This window comes from Argentina silus (assembly GCF_951799395.1).
Source record: "Argentina silus genome assembly, chromosome: Y".
Lineage (NCBI taxonomy): Eukaryota > Metazoa > Chordata > Actinopteri > Argentiniformes > Argentinidae > Argentina > Argentina silus.
The window spans coordinates 25,412,758-25,433,675 of NC_139654.1; the positions used below are offsets into that span (position 1 = coordinate 25,412,758).

A 20,918-nucleotide genomic window follows, 5' to 3' on the forward strand; every position below is an offset into this window, starting at 1 on the left:
GTGGGGTGCAGGCCAAGTGTGGACATTTTGTGGATGAGTCTGTGGGGGATGACCGTATTAAAAGCGGAGCTGTAGTCTACAAAGAGCGTCCTGGTGTAGGAGTCTTTGTTTTCCAGGTGGGAGAGGGAATAGTGGAGGACAGCAGCGATAGCGTCTGAGGTGGACCTGTTGGGCCGGTAGGCATACTGCAGGGGGTCAAGGGTGTCCGGCATGCTGCTCTTAATGTGTGCCAGTACCACTCTCTCAAAACACTTCATAATGATTGGAGTGAGTGCTACTGGCCTGTAATCATTCAGGCAGGCAGGTTGGCTCTTCTTGGGAAGGGGGACGATGGTTGTGGTCTTGAAGCAGGAGGGAACAGTGCTGTGACTGAGGGAAAGGTTGAAGATGGAGGTGAGAACATCAGCCAGCTCGTTGGCACATGCTCTGAGAGCCCGCCCAGGGATGTTGTCTGGTCCTGCTGCCTTGCGGGGGTTGATCTTCCTCAGGGCTTTGTTTACCTGGCCTGATGAGATGGTTAGTGGAGGGGAGGGGGGTCCCGGTGTGTGTGTGCCTCCTCTCTGTGCTGTGGCTGGAGGTCTCAAAGCGGGTGTAGAAGATATTTAGGTCGTCCGGCAGGCTGTCTGTGGAGCTGATGGTGTTGGTGGTGGTCCTGTAGTCTGATGTGCTGCAGGCCTTGCCACATCCGCCCGGAGTCAGCAGTGGAGTAGAAGCCGTCCAGCTTCTCTCTGTACTGCCTCTTGGCCGCTGTAATGGCTTTTTTCAGTCCATACTTCGCAGCTTTGTACTCCGTCTCATTGCCTGATCTAAATGCAAGAGAGCGAGCACGCAGCATGTGGCGTACCTGACTGTTTATCCAGGGCTTCTGGTTGGGAAACTTCCTGACTTGTATGGTGGGCACGATGTTGTCAACACAAGTGCTAATGTACCCAGTCACATACTCAGCATAGTCCTGTATGCTGACAGAAGAGTCCTCCAGCGTGGCTGCAGCTTTAAACACATCCCAGTCTGTCTGAGCAAAACAGTCCTGCAGGGTGCTCTGTCTCTGGGCTCCAGAGTTTGATTTGTTTCGTGACAGGGTTTATCTGTTTCAGTCTTTGTCTGTAGGCTGGATACAGGAACAACGAGATGTGGTCCGAGTGTCCAAAGTGGGGGCGGGGTGCAGCCTTGTATGCACTGCGTATACTGCTGTAAACATGATCCAGTGTATTCTTCTCACGGGTGGGAATATCCACATGTTGATAGTATTTGGGAAATACAGTCCGTAAATTGCACTGGTTAAAGTCGCCGACGGCGATAAAAACAGCATCAGGATGAGCAGTTTCTATAGCTTCGTGGAGTTAGCTCGCGGGGGGATGTAAACAGCGGCCAAAAACACAGCAGTAAATTCCCTCGGTAGATAATAGGGACGGCATTTCAGCAGCAAAAACTCCACATCTGGCGAACAGTGCTTGTGAACGGTCCGTATGTCGCCACACCACGAGTTGTTGATAAACATACACACACCTCCCCCTTTGGTCTTACCGGAGGCTGCAGTCCTGTCTCCTCGGTGTACGGAGTGAGTCTGTAGCTGAACGGCGCATTCTGGGACTTTGTCTGAAAGCCAGGTCTCGGTGAAAATTAGAGCACTGCACTCTCTTATTTCCCGCTGTGTTGTAGTCCTGGCTCTTAGTTCGTCCAGCTTGTTTTCCAGAGACCGCACGTTAGCTAGCAAGAGGCTGGGTAGCGGTGGTCGGCTAGCGCGATATTTTAGCCTAGCATGGAGGCCTCCTCTCTTGCCCCGCTTGCGTCGCCGTTTCCGAAGCGCTCTCCTGGGGTCAGTTAGCTCACTCCAGCTCGGTGCTCCGGGGCCTTCCCGGGGGTGATGGTGATGGCTGCGGGAACGTACAATGAGTTGTAGCTCCGGTGGTATAAAACCAGTAAAAACAGGAAGACTGTGTGAGTTGTCGATGTCCAGCAATGCCTGTCTGTTGTATGTCAGCAGTGCATGGCATGTGTGCACTGTAGATAAAACAAAAAACACACAAAACAAAAGAAAACGCCGGCATTCGAGAGCGGGACAAACAAACACGTCTGCCACGGGGGGCGCCATGTAAATGTTCATGTTTGATACATATCGGTTTGAAAGAAGCGCAAAGACGTAAACACCCTGGAGGACATGGTCAGGATACTTCATGAAATCAAGAAGATCCTTGTGCTAACTGGCGCTGGGGTATGTGCACTATTCACATTACTATGAACTTTTGCTGTATCTTGTGTCTTTAGCCAAGTTCAAACTGACATCCCCAACAAAAAGTCTGCACATGAAGGATGCTCATAACAATGTGCTTCGTCTTTGTTTATTATGCAACTAATTTCGGTGCAATGATTACACATAAGGCAATAGCAATACCAGATTATCAAATAGGAAAGTTGAAGTTTCAATCACTGTTTTACTGTTGCAGAAGTAGGACTGAGAATTTGTCCTTTTTTCCAGGTGTCTGTTTCTTGTGGAATACCAGACCTTCGATCCAGAGATGGTATTTATGCGCGGCTGGCAATAGATTTCCCTGATCTTCCAGACCCTCAAGCAATGTTTGATATAGAGCACTTCAGAAGAGACCCAAGGCCCTTTTTTAAGTTTGCTAAGGTTTGTGGACTGAATGTATTGTCTATACACTCACTGGCCACTTTATTAGGTACAGCTTGCTAGTACCGAGTTGGACCCCCTTTTGCCTTCAGAACTGCCTTAATTCTTTGTGGCATAGATTCAACAAGGTGCTGGAAACATTCCTCAGATTTTGGTCCATATTGACATGATAGCATCATGCAGTTGCTGCAGATTTGTCGGCTGCACATCCATGATGCGACTCTCCCGTTCCACCACATCCCAAAGGTGCTCTAGTGGATTGAGATCTGGTGACTGGAGGCCATTGGAATACAGTGAACTCATTGTCATGTTCAAGAAACCAGTTTGAGATGATTTAAGCTTTGTGACATGGCGCGTTATCCTGCTGGAAGTAGCCATCAGAAGATGGGTACACTGTGGTCATAAAGGGATGGATATGGTCAGCAACAATACTCAGGTAGGCTGTGGCGTTTAAACAATGCTCAATTGGTACTAAGGGGCCCAAAGTGTGCCAAGAAAATATCCCCCACACCATTACACCACCACCACCAGCCTGAACCGTTGATACAAGGCAGGATGGATCCATGCTTTCATGTTGTTTATGCCAAATTCTGACCCTACCATCTGAATGTTGCAGCAGAAATCGAGACTCATCAGACCAGGCAACGTTTTTCCAATCTTCTATTGTCCAATTTTGGTGAGCCCGTGCAAATTGTAGCCTCAGTTTCTTGTTCTTGGCTGACAGGAGTGGCACCCGGTGTGGTCTTCTGCTGCTGTAGCCCATCTGCTTCAAGGTTCGACGTGTTGTGCGTTCAGAGATGGTCTTCTGCATACCTTGGTTGTAACGAGTGGTTATTTGAATTACTGTTGCCTTTCTATCATCTCGAACCAGTCTGGCCATTCTCCTCTGACCTCTGGCGTCAACAAGGCATTTTCGCCCAGAGAACTGCCGCTCACTGGATATTTTCTCTTTTTTGGACTATTCTCTGTAAACCCTAGAGATGGTTGTGCGTGAAAGTCCCAGTAGATCAGCAGTTTCTGAAATACTCAGACCAGCCCGTCTGGCTCCAACAACCATGCCACGTTCAAATTCACTTAAATCACCTTTCTTCCCCATTCTGATGCTCGGTTTGAACTTCAGCAGGTCGTCTTGACCATGTCTACATGCCTAAATGCATTGAGTTGCTGCCATGTGATGAGATGTTTGCGTTACCGAGCAGTTGAACAGGTGTACCTAATAAAGTGGCCGGTGAGTGTACATCAGGGCTTGGGTAAATTCTATTTAAATTCAGCCAATTCAAGAAGTGATTTGAATTTACAATAATAATAAAAAAACAAAAAAGCATTAGATGTAGAAAAAGCTTCTTTTTCAGTTTATTGAGAAATCATTGAAAATAAATTCCCCACTTCCAATCATTGAATAGTGATTTCAATTTACTTCCTGAATTGAATGAATTGAAATTCAACCAACCCCAACCCTGCTATGCTTTTAAATGTCATATTGCATCATGTGTTTGATTTAATGCATAGACCAGGGGCGGCTGGTGGAGGTAGAAATCGGAGGACGGGCTCATTGCAATGTGTGTTTGATACCATTCCATGCATTATTGAGCCTGTCTTCCGATTTCTACCTCCACTGGCATAGACTGGTGTCCTACATGGGAACCACTTATTTTTAGCATATTGGAGGTAAAACGTGGGTTGGATTGTTCTGCTTTGTTGCAGGAGATCTACCCTGGACAGTTCCAACCTTCTCTGTCACAAATTCATATCTATGCTGGATAAGCAGGGAAAGCTACTACGCAACTACACTCAGAACATTGACACCCTAGAATAAGTGGCTGGGGTACAAAGGATCATCCAGTGTCATGGTAAATAATACATGGCAACCTTTTATTCAGTTAGTTGGTAATGGGTCCACAATTATGACGCACACTGTGTTTCAGGGTCTTTTGCAACAGCGTCCTGCCTCGTCTGTAAGCACAAGGTTGACTGTGAGGCCATAAGGGAAGATATCTTTAATCAGGTATTTGCAAATATTGTTCCTATTTTGATACATATCTGTATGAAATGCAATGTACTTTCTCTTTCACTATATTTACATTAGTTACCGGACTGCTGAATTCTCATTGTTTGCAGATTTCCTACCGTTATTGAATACAAATCCCTCTTCCAGGTTGTCCCTCACTGTCCACATTGTCTAGAGATCCTTCTGGCGATCATGAAGCCAGATATTGTATTCTTCGGAGAGAATCTTCCAGAATTGTTTCACAGAGCAATGAAGCAGGATAAGGATGAAGTGGACCTCCTTGTTGTCATTGGGTCTTCACTAAATGTGCGACCAGTAGCACTTATCCCAAGTAAGTTTGAAATGTTTCATACAAGTGATGTTTTTTAGTCATGCATGTGTAACAGGCGACCTCTTGTTTTTTCCATACAGGCTCCATTCCTCATGAAGTGCCTCAAGTTCTGATTAATCGGGAGCAGCTGCCTCACTTCAACTTTGACATTGAGCTACTTGGAGACTGTGATATCATCAATGAGCTCTGCCATCGATTGGGTGGAGACTTCGAGCAACTGTCCTACAACTCCTTAAGACTCAATGAGATCACCGAGAAACCCCCTCGGTTACCCACTCCCACCGACCAACCACCTTGTGAGGCCTTTTCTACTCACAGTAAGCCAATAGAAGAACAGAAGAACCATCATGCACACTCATTAGTCAAGGCCTTGGAGGAGACAGAAACTCAGATTGTCGCTGATACTAATGAAATCGATGGAGCACCCCCAGAACCCTGTCAAACCAATGAGGAGAGAATTCAGAATCACAAACAGTGGGAACTCGGAGAGAAGAGGCCCTGGAATTAAATGACCTCAACATCAACGTTGAAGTTCGACTGACTCGACTCATCCAGCATCGTCTCCAATCAGCAAACGCCTTGAGAGTAAGATCTTAATTTTGAAGTAATCTAAATCACACTTCATACACAGTAGGGGTTGGCAATATAGCCTAAATTTCATATTGAGATATTTTCCACACTCTGAACGATATCATATCACGATATACATATATTTTTTTCTGAACCACATTTTATGAGCCCTGCAATGTTTATAGATGACAGATTGCTTTTAACCTGATAAAACTAGAGAAAGACATGGGACAAAAATGTACACTTGTGAATCTTTTTATTATGCATATAATCTTGCAAATAATTGAACTTTTTGACCTTCTCAACAAATAAAGTGCATGATAAACTGCAGGATAAAAGTGCAAAAATGCAGGATAAAATATTTGCTACATAGGACCTTTTTCCTACATAGGACCTACAACCTTTTTTCAAGTCAGCCAGGAACAACATTTCAACAAATGAAACAATGAATAGATGAATATTAAGAGCAGAATTAAACAACAACATGAAAATGGGTAGTTCCACTTTAGAGATGCTTACTCCCACATGTTTCAATAACAAAAAAAAAGTATCACCCAGTCGTGTGCATACTACTTCCATCTCTCACCAGAAAAACAAGCCTATCAACAGTCTGGTTTCAGTGTTGACCTGTGGCATGTGACAATGTTGCCACCAGTGCTAAACTATGGCACTAGTTATCTCTCTCTGTTTGCTTTTTTGTCATAGGGACAACCGGCGGAGAATGATGCTTTTAGTGATGTTTGAGTGGGTGGGTGTGGGCTACTTAGCTTTCGAACGTGCTCTGCTGCTGGGGTTGACTGCTGCCTGCATTCCGGACATGATTTTGAGGTGATGGAAGAGGTTGGTCGTCTTACCTCCTTTCGCAGTCACAGGCTGCTGACAGCTTGCAGACGATAGTGTCTTGGTTGAGGTCGGATATTTTGAATCCAAACCAGTTCCAAATGTCAGACGAAGCACCTTTTTTCTGAACTAATTCTTCGTCATCAGCAGCCTCAATTGCACAAGCATCTTCCAGGTTTTTACTCATTTTTAAATGCTTCTCGTTTGCACGGTTAGTTCATACAATTTAGTTTTCTGATGGCCAAGCTGGCAACACTTGGCACATGACGCACATGGCTGTTGAGGTGTGTGGGCATGGTGCAAGGGAGCACAGGATAGAGGCAGGCATATACATCCACCAGCCACTTTATTAGGTACACTTTGCTAGTGTTGGGGTGGACCCCCTTTTGTAGCCCATCTGCTTCAAGGTTCGACGTGTTGTGCGTTCAGAGATGGTCTTCTGCATACCTTGGTTGTAACGAGTGATTATTTGAGTTACTGTTGCCTTTCTATCATCTCGAACCAGTCTGGCCATTCTCCTCAGACCTCTGGCATCAACAAGGCATTTTCGCCCAGAGAACTGCCGCTCACTGGATATTTTCTCTTTTTCGGACCATTCTCTGTAAACCCTAGAGATGGTTGTGCGTGAAAATCCCAGTAGATCAGCAGTTTCTGAAATACTCAGACCAGCCCGTCTGGCACCAACAACCATGCCACGTTCAAAGTCACTTAAATCACCTTTCTTCCCCATTCTAATGCTCGGTTTGAACTTCAGCAGGTCGTCTTGACCATGCCTAAATGCATTTAGTTGCTGCCATGTGGTTGGCTGATTAGATATTTGCATTACCGAGCAGTTGAACAGGTGTACCTAATAAAGTGGCCAGTGAGTGTAGCTTGACACAATAAATTCTGTTATGTTATAAAACAATAATTTCTAAATTGTAATGTATAGTTTTGGGAATTAGAACAATTATAGACCTACCATTCTGCTAATATATTGGGGAAAAAAAGAAAATGTACTATATCCGTGATATGCCAAAATCATATCATGGCACAACGTGATACCGGTATTCACTTTCATACCGGTATATCACCCATACCGGTATATTGCCCACCCCAAAGAGTATAGACTGTCTACCACTGACGGCAAATGGCAAGGTGAAATTGAAGGCTTCTGTAAAGATTTAAATGTCTTAGATCTTGTAGCTCTGGCATGGTTTTAATTATGCAACCAGCAAGGCATGTTTCCCAGATGCATCCTTATAACATGTCAAAACAAATTATACAGTGCATTTGGAAAGTATTCAGTTTAGTTTTTTTTCCTTCCCACATTTTCTTATGTTACAGCCTTATTCTCAAATGGATTCAATTAATTTTTTTCCTCAATCTACACACACTACCCCATAATGACAAAGTGAAAACAGGTTTTTAGAAATGTTTGCTATTCATGTTTAGCATTCAGGCTAAAATGTATTAAAAATAAAAAACTGATCACATTTACCTAAGAGTTCAGACCGTTCAGTACTTTGTTGAAGCACCTTTGAGGCGATTACAGCCTCAAGTCTTCTTGGGTATGACGCGACAAGCTTGGCACATCTGTATTTGGGGAGTGTCTCCCATTCTTATTTGCAGATCCTCTCAAGCTCTGTCAGGTTGGATGTCAGCTATTTTCAGGTCTCTCCAGAGATGTTCGATCGGGTTTAAGTCCGGGCTCTGGGTGGGCCACTCAAGGACATTCAGAGACTTGCCACTCCTGCATTGTCTTGGCTGTGTGCTTAGGGTTGTTTTCCTTGGTTTCATCAGACCAGAGAATCTTGTTTCTCATGGTCTGAGTCCTTAAGGTGCCTTTTGGCAAACTCCAAACTGTCGAACTGGGCTGTCGTGCTTTTTACTGAGGAGTGGCTTCCGTCTGACCACTCTACCAGAAAGGCCTGATTGGTGGAGTGCTGCAGAGATGGTTGTCCTTCTGGAAGGTTCTCCCATCTCCACAGAGGAACTCTGGAGCTCTGTCAGAGTGACCATTGGGTTCTTGGTCACCTCCCTGACGATGGCCCTTCTCCCCCTATTGCTCAGTTTGGCCGGGCGGCCAGCTCTAGGTAGAGTGTTGGTGGTTCCAAACTTCTTCCATTTAAGAATGATGGAGGCTACTGTGTTCTTGGGGACCTTCAATATTGCAGAATTTGTGCCTCGACACAATCCTGTCTCGGAGGTCTACGAACAATTCCTTCGACCTCATGGCCTGGTTTTTGCTCTGACATGCACTGTCAACTGTGGGACTTGATTGACAGGTGTGTGCCGTTCCAAATCATGTTCAATCAATTTACAGGTGGACTCCAATCAAGTCGTAGAAATATCTCAAGGATGATCAATGGAAACAGGATGCACCTGAGCCCAGTTGAGTCATAGCAAAGGGTCTGAATACTTATGTAAATATGATTTCAGTTTTTTATTTTTAATAAATTAGCAAACATTTCTAAAAAACCTTTATGGGGTATTGTGTGTAGATTGATGAGGAAAAAAAATAATTGCATCCATTTTAGAATAAGGCTGTAACATAATGTGGAAAAAGTTAAGGGGTCTGAATACTTTCCGAATGAACTGTAATTGTTTGACTAGAACTACAATTGTGATCCAATATTAAATACGACTTGTGTACATGTACAGTACCAGTCAAAAGTTTGGACACACCTTCTCATTCAATGGTTTTTCTTTATTTTTTATTATTTTCTACATTGTAGATTAATATTGAAGACATCAAAACTATGAAGGAACACATATGGAATTGTGTAGTAAACAAAAAAGTGTTAAACAAACCAGAATATGTTTTATATTTTAGATTCTTCAAAGTAGCCACCTTTTGTTTTGATGACAGCTTTGCACACTCTTGGCATTCTCTCAATCAGCTTCATGAGGTAGTCACCTGGAATGGTTTTCCAACAGTCTTGAAGGAGTTCCCAGAGGTGCTGAGCACTTGTTGGCTGCTTTGCCTTCACTCTGCGGCCCAACTCATCCCAAACCATCTCAATTGGGTTTAGGTCGGGTGATTGTGGGGCCAGGTCATCTGACGCAGCACTCCATCACTCTCCTTCTTGGTCAAATAGCCCTTACATAGCCTGGAGGTGTGTTTGGGGTCATTGTCCTGTTGAAAAACAAATGATGGTCCCACTAAGCGCAAACCAGATGGGATGGCATGTCGCTGCAGAATGCTGTGGTAGCCATGCTGGTTAAGTGTGCCTTGAATTTTGAATAAATCACCAACAGTGTCACCTACAAAGCACCCCCACACCATCACACCTCCTCCCCCATGCTTCACACATGTAGAAACCATCCACTCACCTTTTCTGCGTCTCACAAAGACACAAAATCTCAAATTTGGACTCATCGGACCAAAGTGCAGATTTCCACTTGTCTAATGTCCATTCCTTGTGTTTCTTGGCCCAAGCAATTCTCTTCTTCTTCTTGTTCTTCCTCAGTAGTGGCTTCTTTGCAGAAATTCGACCATGAAGGCCTGATTCATGCAGTCTCCTCTGAACAGTTGATGTTGATGTGTCTGCTACTTGAACTCTGTGAAGCATTTATGTGGGCTCTAATCTGAGGTGCTGTTAATTTGCGGTTTCTGAGGCTGGTAACTCTAATGAATTTATCCTCTGCAGCAGAGGTAACTCTTGGTCTTCCTTTCCTGGGGCAGTCCTCATGAGAGCCAGTTTCATCATAGCATTTGATGGTTTTCGCGACTGCACTTGAGGATACATTCAAAGCTCTTGACATTTTCCGGATTGACTGACCTTCATGTCTTAAAGTAATGATGGACTGTTGTTTCTCTTTACTTAGTTGAGTGGTTCTTGCCATAATATGGATTAGAACAGTAGTCGAATAGGGCTCTTCACTGTATAGAACTGTGTACCAACCCAACCTCTGCACAACACAACTGATGGTCTCAAACACATTAAGAAGGCAAGAAATTCCAGAAATTAACTCTTGACAAGGCACACCTGTTAATTGAAAACCATTCCAGGTGACTACCTCATGAATCTGATTGAGAGAATGCCAGAAGTGTGCAAAGCTGTCATCAAAGCAAAAGGTGGCTACTTTGAAGGATCTAAAATATAAAACATATTCTGGTTTGTTTAACACTTTTTGTTTACTACATAATTCCATATGTGTTCTTTCATAGTTTTGATATCTTCAGTATTAATCTATAATGTAGAAAATAATAAAAATAAAGAAAAACCATTGAATGAGAAGGTGTGTCCAAACTTTTGACTGGTACTGTACACGTAACACTGTACCGAAATGATTGCGACATGCCATGCATTCTAAACAACATGACTCCGCACCTTTGAGCTTTAACATTTTCTACTAAATTCAATCTAGGTAACGTTCATAAGCAGCTGAGGACCATCAACCCATCTTCATCAAGGTGGCAGTGATATGTCAGTGGTTGAAGCTGCTGAGGTTGCCGTGCCAAAGCGGGAGGAGCGAGGAGTGTATACGTCCAGGGACAGTATGCATTGTTGCACAGGAACCGGAGACAAGCAGCGAACCCTCCTCGGGTCAGGGTTTCCCTCCTCCGTTATGGAAACGGTTCGGTAGACTTGCCCGTGGTTGACCATACAAATATCGAGACCATGGAAGAAAGGACAAGCAGTATTAGTTTGAGATACAACAATGTATCCATACGGACCAGCGTGTTTAACCCATTTGTGCCGGATGCTGCGCTACGCAGCATTGCATCTACCGCCGGTTGCTGCGTTACGCACATTTGAATTTGCCGCCAGTTGCTGCGCAGCGCAGCATTTTTGATTTGTTGTAATTTTCATGAGTGCAGCATATAATGCACTGTCATTGGTTCAAATACACATGAGGCGGGTCTTGTTGATTTTTTAAAACCACGTGAGCACCCAAATGTCGTGTGGTTCGCCGAACGCACTTGTATGTCTGATTGATTTTCCGCGACACGACACGACATTCGGGTGCTCACGTGGTAGAGCTCGGGTGCAACCGGCGGTAGATGTCGCGCGGCAGTCGGCACACATGGGTTAACTTGGGTAGCTTCGCTTGTAGGCAATATTTTGCGCATATGTAATACATCTGTTTATTCTAATGGTGTGTGTATATATAAGGATCTGGATAACTTTTGCTTCTTTTACATTTTCTCCTACATTTCTGTTTAGGGGCGCTATCCTTGCGGGAGAAGGCATGTTTACTGTGCACTCGCTATCTTTGCACTTGGATGCAGGTTGTCGCTGACTTGCGAGAGTCCTTCTTCCAGACGTGTGGGTTTAGAGTTGCGATGCAGCTCTTCTATTGTTTTCGGGGTCTTAACTAATTTGGTTCAGAGCTTGGTGTGAATTATTATCCTGCTCAATGTGCCTGGATGCGGCCTGCTATGTCCCCCCCTTCAGTTACGGTTAGACTGGTTACATCTAGACTATGTCCCGTTTGTGTTCCAAGGCTGCATGTGAATGGGGCAGCAAAACTACAGAAATACAGCTCCTAGGCTTAGATGACAGGTTGTCAGATGTGGGCAATTCCTGCAGTTTTAAAAATATATATATTACAAGTCCTCTTAGTCTCTCAGGGACTAAGGAAACAATTTAGCATGTTTAGTCTTTTATTCTTCTTCTAAGTGAACTTCCGGTGTCCTCTAGGAAGAGGATGCTTTCAAGTCACTATGTAGATTCAGTCGCTGAGTAGCTTTAGGTTCTCACGGTTGCATGGGCTTCTAGGCATGGTGAATCACGGTTGTGATTATTCTTCTATCCTTATGATTCTAATATTTTCAGATTTTGTTTGGATGACTCGTTACTCACTCATACACTAGTTGGATAGAGGCAGCAGAGGAACTCCATTGTGATTCTCAAGTAATAGTTGCTTGTATTCTTTCTTTCCATGTCCTGCTATCTGCTGTGCCTAACACAGACGTTGCCTACAAACCGATGTTCACCATCGAGGAGGGAAACCTAGGACCAGATGCCGGTCATCCAGAAGGCAATGATAAATGTCTTTGTTGGACTCTACCTCTAGTGCACAAATGAACGGTGTGTTTTCTCTGACACCGGGTTTTCAGTGGTTAAGTGATGTTTTACTGGAATTGTGTTTCTTACAGCTTTACGGGTTTCTTAGGTGTGGCAAATACACTACTCTTCGTACCATTTTTGATTCGGCCTACAATCTCACACTCGCTGATTAGGAAAGGATAATCACTTGTTTCACAATCAATCTCAAACACTCTAATTCTGATAGGAACAGCAGAAGAATTCCCAACACAGCTGCGTGCTCATGACTAAATGGCTACAGGTGTAACGTTCTTCTCATGACATGCCATTGTACCATCTGACATTGCATATTAACACATTTTGTTTTCACGTATGAACATTTCAGTGGATTTTAAAACAGCCAATTCACAGAAATTGAACTTCAGTATGTGAAATGGGCTTACCTAGGCTTCTGACTGTTATGCTGTTAATATTTTGATCAGACTTCCTGTTTGAGGGGCGCTTAGTGGCGTAGCACACTAATGCGCTTACCACGTAATCGCAAGGTTCCTGGTTCGATTCCGACCCTCGACCTATCTTGCATGTCATCCCTCCTCTCTCTCCCATCCTTCCTGTCAATCTCTACTGTCTCTATCCCAATAAAGCAGAAATGCCTTAAAAACATATTTAAAAAAAAAAAAAGACTGTCTGCAGTTCCAGGGTTAATATTAATAATTTGATTCTTGCTTTCATGGGTCTAAACTAGATTTCTAATGATTAACTATGCAATGAAGATTATAATGTGGGCTAAATCTTTTGTTCTCGCTCTTCTGTCTACAGATATGAAGAGTACTGTTACGGTTCCCCCTCCTAACCGACCCTCTGGCACCACCTCGAGGCCGCGGCGGTCATCACTGGAGCGTCTTCCCAGTCGACAGCGCACCTGGACCCGATCCCCAATCAACGCACCTACAACCCATCTCCAATCAACAGCCAACTTAAATCCTGCCTGAGCTTCAGTCCACTGCCAGAACGTACTGTGACCATATGGTAACCTCTAGAGCAGGGGTGGCCAACCAGTCAGAGACTATGAGCCAAAAAAATTGCCATGGCTACTGCAAAGAGCCACATAGTGCGTACGCACACGCACGCGCACCTTGCAATTAAATAACTTTTTCATAATTATAATGGCTTGTAGTCGGTTGTGGCCACTCGAAGTAGTTCCTTCACGTGTGTGTCAGTTAGAACACGGGCAATGTTCCACGCGACCTGATAGCTGGCCATTGTAACGATATCAGCGTGTTTGGCGAATTTGCGAAACAACTGCGTTTGTTTTTCGGACTGACCTTTCAACATGTTCAGCTTTTGCGTGTGGAGTGCTGTACCTTTTGGGAATTCCTGGTCTACGGCAGCATGCAGTGAGGTGAAATGGCGTTTTAGATTTGACGCCTTGAAATTGGCTAATGATGTCTGGCATATTAGACAGAAGGGTTTTCCATTGCGTTCAACAAAAAAATACAAACTCTCCCAATCCTCTAAAAACGTTCGGTGTTCTTCATATTTTCGTTTGGTTTCACTTTTTCCTGCCATTTTGAACGATGATTACTAGCCAAACAATTCAGACATGTCATGCAAAGACCTCACCAGCAAAATCATGAACCCGCGCTGAAGCACTTTTTTTTTCAATTTCAAGGTATGTGATTGGTTCGCTAGTTCAGTGGATTGGTTCCGCTGCTACAGCAATAAGTTAACGTTACTCAACTAATTCACACATTCGGCAGTAGGATGCAGATTTAAACGTATAACTCCCAAATTAAAATGAGTAAAAATATGACAAATACAAGTTAATGTAAGATGTAATGTGTATTCCATTTTTTATTTTTATTTTATTATTTATGTTTTTAAATAGAAAATCATTTTTAAAAAGAAGAGCCGCACATTAATGAGCAAAGAGCCGCATGCGGCTCGCGAGCCGCGTGTTGGCCACCCCTGCTCTAGAGTATTCTCATCGCTACGCTTCAGCCCGCCAGTGTTTTCTTTCCGTCTCCTCGTCGTTGCCTCACCCCTTGTCTCCTGTGTTTCCCCTCCTGCAGTCCCGACCTCCTTGGTTCCTCCTCGTCGACCTCCCCGCCTGCTCGACCCACTGCTTGTCCGACTACCCGTCCGCCTGCCGACCCTGGACTACTCTCTTTGGATTCTCCACTCGTCCCCATTCCCCTTTTTCCCTATTAATTATTATTATAATATTCAGGCAATATTGGGCAATATTGTTTTCCTCCGCTCCCTGTGGCGTTATTGGTTCCACGCGACAGTCCTCGCCTAACAAGTACATCCAAAGCAACTTTTGATCTTAATCAGTTATGTGTTATGACTGTGGGTATGCAGTATTCAACACGAGTGCATTTTGTGACTACTGTTTTTGCTTGTGTTTCAGACTTGATTCTCAAAGAGGCGTGCAAGACCACCCCAACCCATGAGCAGGACCAAATGGCAGAGTCAGAGAGTCAGTCTGGGCTGTTGTCAGCATACCACAAAAAACAGAGGAGAGATTCAAGAAGTTCCGGTCCCCAAATTCAGTTGAACCACTATTTGGACATTTGTGATGGACAGAGCTGCCTTCAGTTTTGGGCCATGAACAGGCACACCGTCACGTCTTTGTTCAAGGTGGCGGTAAGAGTTATGGCAGTCCCTGCATCAAGTGCACCTGTTGAACGTGTGTTCAGCCATGGCGGGGTGAAAATGCGACCCCATCGCTCACAATTGAGTGACAAAGTGCTATCAAATTTCATTTTTTGCAAATGCAACACATTGTAAGTGGCTCTTCACCTTGTGTTTCTAGGCAGCAAGATCGCTACCAGCTTGCCGCTAGCTAGTGTGCTTATGGACAGGACAAAATAACATGAATAGCATGTCCCATAAAAGTCAGGCGTGCTTGAAGAACGCTATTTAGTGGCATACTAACCATTATACTTGAATAGTTTGAATAAGTTTTCATGGTTTGACGTAATGTCAGTAATGTTTACATTTTAGGCTATAGATTTGTATTTATTTATTATTTATTTTTAAATACTTCTTTTTATTTTATACACTATTTAGTTGTATTTGGCTTTGATGCAATACTTTTTTGTGCACAGAAACGGTTAAGGAGGAAAACAATACACAGTGTCATATGAGAAGCACCTTAGACAGATGTGTTAATAGGCCAAGGAGAAATGGTGTGACCCTCCTGAAGGGGAGCCAGGGCAGGAGGCTTAACATTGTAAATTTTTTGTGTAGTATTTCTGTTTTCACTTTAGAGCCCTTTAGGTCTATTATAATTTTAGAGCCCCACTCTCCATTGTTGTTCATTCAGAAGGCTTGTTATTGATTGCCACAAAATGTCAAATATCACTAAGATTTATAAGGTGTAAGCAGACTGCAACAGTTTTCGTTAATGTTGAAAATAAAACTCAACTTTTCCTGACCACTGTCTTTTAACTGATTTAAATGTGGAAACTGGGGTAGATCAGAATTTTGTATTGAACACTGTATTGACCTGAACAATGACTTGACATGCTTGACTTTTTTGCAGGGACTCGACTTGACTTGCTTGATTCTCATCACAGTAACTTGTGACTTGCTTGTGACTTGCACATGTGTGACTTACTCCCACCTCTGCCGATCATCGTGATGGAAACTAATACATTTGGGATTGAGTGAGTGGTGAAGCCTGTTCTCCAGTGTGAGTAAGTTAGTTTAATCTTGTTTCTAGTCAGTGCTATTAGGAGTTGTTTGTTTTTCCAGTGGCTATCCTGCCTGAAGCCTGTTCTCTAGCCTGAGTAAGTCAGTTAATCTGTCTCTAATCAGAGTGCTATTAAGAGTTGTTTGTTTCGCTATCCTGCCTTAAGTAGTTTCTATTGGAAGCCATCTGTTTGAAGTCAATTAGCTGTGAAGTGCTGTCAGTCTCCAGTGGGAGGGCCTAAACACTATTTAACTCCTGCTCACCCTGGACCACGACTAATACATTTGGGGTTGAGTGAGTGGTGAAACCTGTCTGGTCGTTAACTGATCATCAGGTGGGAGGGGATGCCACCCTGCTCGTCATCATCAGAATCTGCATTTATTTCGTAACGAGCGCAGAGCGACAGCCTCCTGACACGAAGACACAAAGACATAGGAGTCTATCTGTGGAGTCCATCGAGGAAGGCCATACTACGAAGTATTTTTATTCTATCTTGATAATGTCTTTATTACCCCACGTGTATTGTGTATACTTTTCCCACTAACCCTCTCCCTCGGCAAAAAATCACATTGTTGTTGTCTATCGTCCTCCAGGTCAGCTTGGACACTTCTTAGATGAGATCAATGTCCTTCTCAGCTCCTTCCCTGAGGACGGCACACCGCTCACACTACTGGGAGACTTCAACATCCAGTCGGAGAAGCTTCACTCGTCTGGAGCGCTTGACCTTGTATCCTCCTTCAGCCTTACCCTGTCCCACTCTCCTCCCACTCATAAGGCGGGCAATCAGCTTGACCTTGTCTTCACAAGATCCTCCCATACCTCAAACCTCACTGTTACCCCTCTTCTAGTTTCGGACCATCATTTTGTATCCTTCTCCCTCCCTCTCAAATGCTCACCCTCCCAACCAGTCTCTACCCACACTGTGTCCTCTTGTCACGGCCTGCGCACCCTCTCACTCACCACTCTTTCTTCCTCTGTCTTATCTGCCCTACCCTCTGTTGAATCCTTCTCTCTTCTATCCACTGACGCAGCTTCCTCCACCCTCCTGTCCTCTCTTTTCTCATCCTTCGACTCTCTCTGTCCACAGATCTCAAGGCCGGCAGCATCCGCTCCACTCGCTCCCTGGCCGTCTGAAACCCTGCAAGCTTGTAGAATAGGGCTCCGGGCAGCTGAGAGGAAATGGAGAAAATCTGGCCTTCCTGATGATCTAGACCCTTATCTCTCTCTCCTCCTCAACTACCCTCATCTGCATCAGCTGCTAAAGCCTTATACTACCATTCCAAAATTCAATCCTCTGTCTCTGACCCAAGGAAACTTTTTTTCCACATTTTCCTCACTCCTCAACCCTCCTCCTCCCCCTCCTCCCTCCTCTCTGTCTGCCGATGACTGTCACCTACTTTGAAAAGAAGGTTGATGATATTAGCAGCTCCTTCCCTCTACCTCTTACCAACAATGCTACCTCTCCTCCCACACCCACTGCGCAACACCCAGTCTGGTTTACCAGATTTCTCCCCTGAGGATGTTCTAAAGCTGGTCACATCCAAGCCGGCAACCACCTGCCCCCTCGATCCTATCCCCTCCCCCTTTCTCCAATCCATCTCCAAAGACCTCCTTCCGTTCCTTACCACCTTAATCAATTCCTCTCTATCCACAGGATCTGTCCCAGCTGCCTTCAAGACAGCCAGAGTCAAGCCTCTTCTCAAGAAACCAACTCTTGACCCGTCTGCTGTCCATAACTACAGACCGGTATCCCTTCTCTCCTTCTTATCTAAAACCCTTGAACGTGCTGTCTCTAACCAACTGTCTAACTACCTCCTTCAAAACAACTTCCTTGACCCTCACCAATCCGGCTTTAAAGCTGGGCACTCTACTGAAACTGCTCTCCTCGCTGTCACAGAGGCTCTCCACTCCGCTCAAGCTTCCTCCCTCTCCTCTGTTCTCATTCTTCTGGACCTGTCTGCTGCATTTGACACAGTAAACCACCCAATCCTTCTCTCCACCCTCTCAGAATTGGGCATCTCTGGCTCTGCACTCTCCTGGTTTGCATCCTACCTGGCCGATCGCTCCTACCAGGTGACGTGGAGAGGATCGCTGTCCTCTCCACGACCCCTCACCACTGGTGTCCCCCAGTGCTCTGTCCTTGGGCCTTTACTGTTCTCTCTCTATACCAAATCTCTCGGCTCTGTAATTTCTTCACATGGTTTCTCCTACCACACCTACGCAGATGACACTCAACTTTTTCTCTCCTTCCCCCCTTCTGACTCACAGGTGGCAACACGTGTCTCGGCATGTCTTGCAGACATTTCTGCTTGGATGTCAGCCCACCACCTAAAGCTCAACCTTGACAAGACTGAGCTGCTCTTCCTCCCAGGGAAAGCCTGCCGTCTCCAAAACTTCTCCATCACAGTAGAAAACTCTACTGTGACCACCTCCTTACAGCCAAGAACCTTGGGGTGATCCTTGAAAACCGCTTATCCTGTGTGGCGAATATCACAGCGACAGCACGCTCCTGTAGATTCTTCCTCTACAACATCAGAAGGATACGTCCATTCCTCACCAGAGAAGCAGCACAACTTTTGGTCCAAGCACTAGTAATCTCTCACCTTGACTACTGCAATGCACTCTTGGCTGGACTCCCCGCCTCCTCCATCAGGCCTCTGCAGCTCATCCAGAACGCTGCCGCTCGTCTGGTGTTCAATCTCCCCAAATTCTCCCATGTCACGCCCCTCCTCCGCACCCTCCACTGGCTCCCGGTAGCAGCTTGCATCAAATTCAAGACCCTGGTGCTTGCCTACCGGGCGGCAAAGGGAACAACCCCTCCCTACTTGCAAGCAATTGTGAGCCCCCAAACCCCTGCAAGATCCGCTCCTCCACCTCGGCTGCCTGCCTGACACCGCCGCCTCTACGTGGATGCAGTGGCCGTGCTACTCAGTCACGGCTTTTCACCGTATTGGCGCCCTGCTGACTGCAGAGTCACTTCCGATCTTCCGCCGTAGATTGAAAACCCATCTCTTCAAGCTACATCTTAACAGTCCTTCCTAATGACCGCTTCACCCTCACTACCCCCCCTATACTAACCCTAACTCTAAGACCTCTTCTCCCCTGTTACCCCCCTGTACAAGTTCTCTCCTGCTAATAAAATATATATAAAAAAAACAAGCCTACTGGCATTACGACTGCCAATGGCCCCTGGTGTGAGCATTGATTATTTTGTCTTATGATGACTGTTGGATAGATCATTCACTTACTTAAACAAATGTATTTGTTGTACGTCGCTTTGGATAAAGGCGTCTGCTAAATGCCGTAAATGCAAAGGCTGGAACCGTATGTGACACTCGAAGAGTTACCGTGGGACACAGTACGTTCTGGCACTGGAGTGGAGTTCAGGCAGGGTTCTTATAGGGCGGTGATTGCAGATGGTTCGCAGGTGTTCTGAGTGGAGACAGGGAACAGGTGTGCTGTCGACTGGGAGGGTGACGCTCCAGTGATGATCGCCTGTGTAGACGTGCGTGTCAAGTTGTGAGCTCCTCTGTTTGTTTTGGGGGTCTTAACAACCTTGGTTAATAGCATGGTTCGTGTCGGGGGACATGCAGTGTTCGGCCTGTAGAGGGAGCTACAGGACCGTGGTCAGGGTTACGGAAGCGAGGCTGATTGCGCACCTGTTGCGAATGAAGCCTCGTTAACGAAATGGTTTAAGATGTGTGTGCCTCTGCTTTTGGGGAAGGTTGGAAAGCTGCGACTGGAAAGTCGACGAGACCAATTGATGAGTGTGAATAAACGGGGTTTGCCCTTATCGAAACTACTGAGTCCGCCTCTGTGTCCAAGGACCTCTTTACAGTGCGAAATATTATCCTGCTCAAGGTGCCTGGACGCTGGCCTTCCAATGCCATGCCCCCTTTCAGCTATGGTTTGACTGGTTAGATTCTAGACTAAAGGTGTGCATTCCTGTGTGTCCAAGGCTGCTCTTTATGGGGCAATAGAACTACAGCCTCTTAAGGCTCAGATGGCAGGCTTCTGTCATCTGCGGGCACGATCCCTGCAGTTCAGATTGTTCAGGACGTCCTCTATAATTCTCCTCAAGGGATTAAGGAAATGCAATTTAACAATGACAAAAGTTCTTTGACTCTTCCTCTGCACAGCTGGTGTTCTCGAGAAGAGGCTGTTTTAAGTCACTATGTAGAGTTGCTGAGTAGCTTTTCTAGGTGTTTCTCATGGCTGCATGGACTTCTAAGGCGTGGTGAATACACTGCTTGTGATTATTCTTCAATCCTTATGATTCTCACAGTCTGATTTGAAAATGGATGAGCATTTGTTTACACTTAGTTTGATAGAGGTAGAGATTGTAATTCTCAAGTAATAGTTGCATTGTATCCCATTCTCTTCCATGTTGTGCTATATGCAATGCTGACTACGGACGATATCTACAAACCGATGTTCATCATCGAGGAGGGAAAACCTATGACCAGATGCTGGTTCGCAATGTGGGCTAAATCCGGGAACATACACAGTTCACTCTTCTGCATCTGCGCTGCCACCTCAGCGGCATCAACCTTTGAGGTGAAGATGGCACACACACACACAAACTCCTCAGCATCGTAAGAACATCAAGTGGATGAAATCAAAAGACAGTGTAGGCCAAATATAAGACAGTTACAATACAGAGTCTTGGAAAGGAATTTTGGCGATATATTGTTAATAGCAAAGCATAACTTAATATTATTGTATCTGACAAGTAATTTGCTTAACACTGTGCAAAGAATTGTTGAGTGATTAGTGCAAGAATGGTCAAATAGGATGAATCAAATGAGGCTTTAATAATACTGTAAACGTGGACAATTATTAGGGATGACCACATGGTCACT

At 45.0% G+C, this 20,918-nt stretch overlaps 1 protein-coding gene across 1 annotated transcript; it reads left to right on the forward strand.

The window, feature by feature from the left end:
* Positions 1–1,759: 1,759 nt before the first annotated feature.
* LOC310824037 (NAD-dependent protein deacetylase sirtuin-1-like) lies at positions 1,760–15,798 on the forward strand (the record flags this gene model as incomplete). Its single annotated transcript, XM_083696931.1, is given in 14 exon segments — positions 1,760–1,816; positions 2,129–2,212; positions 2,477–2,629; positions 4,334–4,359; positions 4,361–4,442; positions 4,446–4,479; positions 4,555–4,634; positions 4,785–4,968; positions 5,049–5,553; positions 10,732–11,633; positions 12,280–12,398; positions 13,176–13,385; positions 14,429–14,661; positions 14,770–15,798. Coding segments are annotated over 9 exon segments (1,128 nt in total). The 3' UTR covers positions 5,477–5,553; positions 10,732–11,633; positions 12,280–12,398; positions 13,176–13,385; positions 14,429–14,661; positions 14,770–15,798.
* Positions 15,799–20,918: the final 5,120 nt, after the last annotated feature.